The sequence below is a fragment of the Ursus arctos genome, unplaced genomic scaffold, assembly GCF_023065955.2.
Source record: "Ursus arctos isolate Adak ecotype North America unplaced genomic scaffold, UrsArc2.0 scaffold_17, whole genome shotgun sequence".
NCBI lineage: Eukaryota > Metazoa > Chordata > Mammalia > Carnivora > Ursidae > Ursus > Ursus arctos.
This window is the reverse complement of record NW_026622841.1, coordinates 12,980,369-12,986,916: the sequence shown is the minus strand read 5'-3', so window position 1 is coordinate 12,986,916 and position 6,548 is coordinate 12,980,369. Positions and strand designations below refer to the sequence as shown.

The 6,548-nt window shown below is 45.2% G+C and overlaps 1 protein-coding gene across 2 annotated transcripts in view; it reads right to left on the bottom strand.

Moving 5' to 3' along the window:
- Positions 1 to 678: 678 nt before the first annotated feature.
- The window catches only part of BCL2 (BCL2 apoptosis regulator), a 168,740-nt gene continuing 162,870 nt past the window's right edge, over positions 679 to 6,548 (bottom strand). For both annotated transcript variants that reach the window (XM_057313351.1, XM_026496441.4), the window contains one exon: positions 679 to 3,725. In XM_057313351.1, coding sequence (XP_057169334.1) covers positions 3,591 to 3,725 — 135 coding nt within the window. In that variant the 3' untranslated portion in view covers positions 679 to 3,590. The remainder of the gene's footprint in view (positions 3,726 to 6,548) is intronic.

The following is a 6,548-nucleotide window of genomic DNA, read 5'->3' as shown; positions in this document are numbered from 1 at the left end:
ACAGCTCCTGCCCTAAAAGTACAATTGAAATTAGCAATGAAGTTCACATTCATAAATTAGTCATTTTAGCCTAAGTTGAATTGTAGAGCAGACTACTTATTTACCTTTAATCCTGATTATTATAACTCCTCTTGATTTATAATCACTTCCTAATTTCCCATATTGGGCCAGGCCTGGGTCCTTGGATGAGACAATAAACAGTTACTAATGAAACACAAGTCACATCTCAATGGAAGATCATATCTGAATATGCAGAGGTGAGTAGGGTGCGGCAGAGGGTGTTGGGGGTGTCTTTTTTGCTTGAACTATAGGCAAGGTGCTTCCTTAATTTGAAATGTGACTTTACTTCAAATCTTCAACTTACAAGAATTTTCAGCCACGGCAAACTCTGAGACGAACGGTGTGCTGTGCGGCATGTCATTTGTCATTCGGCCTGCCGTGAGAGCTTGGGAGGACCGAGGTGGCTCCTGGTGCTTTACTCTGTGTGGTTCTTTTTAGAGCCCTTGACCCCAATTTGGAAAATGTATGTGTTCTATTTAACCCTGACCTTGGCCCATATATCCACCATGTTGAGAGTAATGCAGGTGTGAATCTCTTCTCAACACAAAATTGGTAGGAATGGTTCTCTGCTGTCTGACCGCAAAGTAATTGACACATTGAAAGAAAGGAGGAAAAAAGGACTAGCTGAGGCTTTTATATATGTTCATTGCTTCTAACATGTTTTTTAGAACAAGAAAAATGCAACATCAACTACTCTTAGAGCGAGTGGAGTCACAATACTGTACAGTTTTGGGGGGGTCAGGTAGCCAAGCACATTTACCATGAAAACCAGACAACAATACCCCACAGCAAAAGAAAACCAGCCAGAAGTCAGGCCCCATGACCTCTTTTTATATATATACATTTTTAGAATACTCTGCTTTTGAACAATACAAACAATGACAACAACAACAAAAGACAAACAGGCTTTATATTAAAAATGTCTGTGTTCTTCATTGTTACTTCTAAAGCAGCTTGGAGGATTTTGCCACTTGGAGAGTACTGCAAATTGACTCCACTAAATGATCTTGGTAGGATAGCAGCACAGGATTTGATATTCTATACTCATCGCTTTTGACAATGTAAACCTTTCATAAAATAGTATTTTGCTTAAAAATTAGAATCATTCAAAGGTCTGATCATTCGGTTCCCTGAGGCCTGCCAGGGAGGTCTGGCTTCATACCACGGGGTTTCCTGCTTTCTCAGGGTGGGGCACAGGCGCCACTGCATTTCAAGAAGAATCTGAAGGACGGCCACGAAAAGGGCCCTGTGGAAGAAGGGCAGGAGTGCTCTAGACGGGTCTCGGTCAAAACAGACCACATAAAGCAACCCTCTGAAGGTCAAACCCTCATGGTCAGAATTTAATCCCCTGGTCATTTCCCGTCTGGATTTTCAACTGAATGAATCTCATGGGTTTAACCAAACATGTATGTCATCCTAAATAATGTGTTAGATTCTGATTTGCCCAGGGACTAGTAAACCTTCAAGGAACCGGTCAAAGGGACAACAGATACGTCCTTCACAATAAACAATTCCGTTGTAGCGCAAATGCACATAACTTGGTTGAAGCAAGGCTCCACAGTGGCCAGCATACTCCAGGGTTTTCAGGTAGCTGAGACCCGGGGCTTCTCTCACCTTCTCAGAAATGCTTTTAAAGAACTGAGACAAAAATCCCAAATAGAAAAATGATAATTTTTGCTAACGAAAAGTGTAGAGGCCATAACTAAATACAGTTTTTTAAAAAATGCTGAGATGCACGTATCTTTTTTTTAAAGCAGCTTTCAAAATATCAACCACAGCATTAAACATTGAACGTAGTAATTCCAAAGTTAATACAGATAAATGGTATATAATGCGATAATGCCACAGTTATTCCATGAATGTCTCAAAGCTGATTCTAAACTTGAAAAAAATATTTTCTAGTTTATTCGCTGGAGATTTCACTTCTTTACTACTTCTCTAGAGTTTCCACCGCTTTTTTTTTTTTTTTTTCTTTTCTAATGCCCCAGGATGTACAGACAATTCCCACATTCCACACCTGGAACTTTCCCCCCGCCCCTCTGTCATGTTTTCCAAAAACAAAACAAAACAAAACTACAATGGCAAGGTAATGTTTTACATTGTAATTCCAGAGACATAGGTCAATTAATCCATGACACCTCATTTCAACGCTTCCTTTCGGATTTACGACTTTCCCCAAAGTCATTTAAAGCCTCGCTTTCAATTGCGCAGACAGGCGGGCGGCTGCGCAGCCAGCGCGCATGTGCCACGGCCACACCGTGCACGGGTTGCACGTGTCTCCTTCCCTCCGTTTCCTCCCGGCAAAGGCGACACCACCTCCCTCTGCAGGGGAAGGCGCAGTGCCTCTGTTTCCTTCCCTCCACAGTGATAAACGTCTTAAGAGCCTTGGCTTCCAGGTTCCACACTCCATGAGGGAAGGGGCCCGACTAGAGGGCCCAGGGTAACAGGCCCAGGACTGTTCTTTCTTGACAGTGGGATTCTGAGCTCTGTCAGCTTCCAGACATTCGGAGACCACACTGCTCTGTTCAAAACCCTACGAGCAGGCCAGCGAGTGCCCAGGCTCAGTTCCAGGACGAGGCCTCCGAGCTGGGGCAAGGCAGGACTTCAGACTGTGGTCTCTTAGGGAAACGCAGGCACTTGTGGCGGCCTGATGCTTCTGGATAAGTCACCAAAATGTTCACTTCCTCGCATTCTGGAGGATTCTGTTTCGTACACAGACAGAGCCAGTATCTGGGGGAGAGTGTATCCAAAATGTATGAGTATACACATCAGGGCTTTAAGGTACTGGATGCTATTGGATAAATTGCTAGAATGCTTCTCGGCACAATTGGTAGCTTAAAAAAATACTTTCCTATGGTTTAACGGCATTTTCCCCATCACTGTCCTTCGGTGTGGGAATCCTGGTGGACACCAAGTCCATCTGAAGTTCCCCAGTTTTTTTCCTTCCAACTGGGTATGTACCATGCGAGCCAAATGCTAAGTGTGTCTTCTTCAGGCCAGGGAAGAATGGACTTCCCACCGAGCACCTTCCCTCTCTTCATATTGCAGCCCCCAGGGCAGAAAAATGCAAGGAAAATGAACACCTTCTTCCTAACCTCCAGCAGCCAGACACCCGGCTTCTGGAACAGTCAAGTCCTTTGTCAGTCAGTTTGTTTGCTCTTCAGATGGTGAGTCAGTCCAGCCAGCAACATGGAAAACAAATCCGTGTTTATAGGCACAGGAGATCCAGGTGGCGCTGCACAGGTGGGGCTCGGCAGTTAGTGGCAGGGTTTCCAAAGACAGGAGGTTCAATGGGACTGTCTTAAATAAATAAATCTTTTTTTTTTCTTGATAATGTAAAAAATAAATGGTATTTCCCTTTGGCAGTAAATAGCTGATTCGACACTGAGCCTGAAAGCTGTTTTTGTTTTGTTTTAGGTTTTGTTTTTAAGAGACCACAGCTTTGTTTCATGGTACATTGCTGGCAATGCATATATTTCTACTGCTTTAGTGAACCTTTTGCATATTTGTGTGTGGCAGGCCTACTGACTTCACTTGTGGCCCAGGTAGGCACCCAGGGTGATGCAAGCTCCCACCAGGGCCAGACTGAGCAGGGCCTTCAGAGACAGCCAGGAGAAGTCAAACAGAGGCTGCATGCTGGGGCCGTACAACTCCACAAAGGCATCCTGCGGGGGGAGAGAGGGGGAGAAAAAGAAAGAATTAGAGAGAGCACAGGATGCCAGCCTACGGGGAGGGAAGCATCCAGCCCGGAGACCTGGGCGCCTTCCACAGGGCATGGGGAAAAGTAAAACGCTCTTCTGGGGCAGTGATTCGGACCCACTTTTTAAACTCTCATTCAAGAAGTATTCCTCGAGATCCTATTGATGGGCTGGGTACCGCAGAGACACAGCAGTGAGTGAAGTAGACTAAAAGTTCCTACTTCACCAAGTTTTTATCTCGTTGCAGGCCATAAATGGTAAACCAAATAAATATATCATAGAGTGTGCCAGAGAGTGCTAAGTGCTAAGGAGAAAAATAAAACAGCAAAGGCAGTTAGAAAATACTGGAGGCTAGGCTTTGTAATTTTAGCTAGCATGGCCATTCTTAAAAATAATAAGAAACAGTAGGTACAAGTATGTTCCTTTATGGAACGCTTGCTATATGCCGGGCGCTTGTAATAAATGCCTCAAATGCGTTATTTTATTTATTCTTCATACCAATATTGTGGAGTCATTTTATTTGCTTCTGTTCTATAGAGAAAAAAAAACTGGGGAGAAAGACAGAGGCTAAGGGATTTGTCTAATCAATAGCAGCGTCAGGATTCGAACCCAGATCCAAACCAGTGCTCTTCAGTCGCTAATGCCCTTCCACGGCTCACAGCAGCTCTGTGAGAGTGCTTGGTTTGTCCAGGATGCTGGTGCGGCTCACACAAGCCGGGTGGCCTCCCCTGGTGGCATGCCTAGCCTCTGAAGTCAACAACAGGGTTCTCCCTGGGTAAAAACGTTGTCTCAGGGTTTCTTCCGGGAGTGGCCAGGCTGGATGACCACAACCCTGCGTTTAACTCAAGTTGTGAACTTCACAAAGCATGTGGTCACTTATGGTTAGTTACGTGTCACTGGACACACAGGGACCCAAGGAAGGAAGACGGCTCCTCTCATCCTTTCCTATTGCTGCCTCGAAGTCAGGTCTGCAGGTTTACGATGGGAGTCCTGGCCAAGTTCTTTGGATTGTTTCAGGTTGGACTGAATTGGATTGGATCGAATGCTCGTTTCTTAGATTGGTTGGGGGACATTTGTTGGATCCAACGAGTAGCTGGATAATTCTCTAAGTATGTCTGAATATATAAACCAGTAAATGAAATTCTTTTTGCTTGGCATGATTTATTCAGGGATGAAGAGAACAAGACACACTTCCACATTACTCCCAACAATGTGGCATTGGAGCGCATGATTCCATTACGTGAGACAGTGACACGCCCACACTTGTAGCATTGCTGTGTGGAGGTGGTTCTGACAATGGTCAGTGTTTTTGTCTATTTAAGGCAAGTGCTGCACGGAGGGACCAGGGATCAGCTTTGTCTCTCTGGTGCTGTTCGTGGTTTTGGGACATGTAGCCATTTAATACATACCTGTTCAATGGGTACTTAAAATTTTCTGAATTCAGTCATTGGTTTAGATTCTGTCTTTGGCCTAATGCTCCACGACATGCTTATCTGCCTGTTTGAAATGATTCCTTCTATACATAACAACCTCTGGGAATCTTAGGAGTGGTCTTGAAGGTGAGAGCTCAAGGCATCATTAGGGTAACTTCTCATGTTACTAAATATAGATCTACACGCTCATTTTCATGACTGTTTAGTACTCCATTTCATATATTCTGTCCTCGATTTAACCAAATCTTTCTTTTTGAAACTTTTGCTGTCATAAATAATATTATGACACATTTTTGTACATGAATTCCTGTCCACTGGCCAAGTTGCTTTTTGGGGACAGATTCCTAGAAATGAACCCAGCTGATCAGTCATCACAATTGCTCCCGACTGTCACAAAAGGTTTGTGATGAGGTATTCTCATTCTCTCACTAGTTGCCCTTGACCAGTGACACCTTGTACAAAAGTCAGACAAGGGTTCAGGGCAGTGGTTCTCACTGGGGGCAATCTTGGCCCCAGGGGACATTTGGCAATGTCTGGAAACATTTTTGGCAGGGGTGCTGCTGGCCTCTAATGGGTAGAGGCCAGGGACACTGTTTGATATCCCACAATGCACAGGACGGTCCCCAGCCCAAAGTGCCAGCAGAGGTGAGGCTGAGAAATCGTGTGAAGAAAGGTTTAGGAGAAACTCTGATCACAGACCACAGAAAACCTAATGGTCCATCTTGTGTGTCAACAGCTTTGGTCAGATTAACACAAGATGAGTTAGTTAGCCTGGGCAAGTAACTGCTCCCTGGCAAGTGGGTGCCCTGGGCTCGCAGACGCGCTACGTTAACTTTTACCAGGAGAGGGCGCAAGGGGTTTCTTCTTTTTTAATCTATTGTTGACATTTTCTAAATTTGAGCTTTAGGAAAGCAAGGCAATAGACACAAATGAAATATGCGTGCAGTGTTCTCAGCACAAAGCTGAGGTAACAATCCTGATTGCTTGTCAAGGAACATACCTTCCCTATATATAATCAGGGATAAATGGGGCAGAAAGGGGTCAGGACAGATTTATGAGCAGGAGAAACTCTGCTTCTTGTAAAGTGCATCCCAGGATCCCACAGACGCAGCTGCAAACAGCTAAGAGCCCACCCTTCCAGGCTGCTCTCTCTGAGGGATGGGCGGGCCTGAACCTCCCACAGCAGCCAATGCCCGGAATCCTTCAGGACCCAGGCCCTGCACTGTATGCAGTGTGGCCCGACATGGAGAGGGTCGATGGGCGGGTCCTGCCTTCCCTTAGTTACCATGGGGTTTTCTGTGGCAGAACGGAAAACAGACTAAGCCCCTTGCCATCTGACCTTTCTGGCCATGGAGCC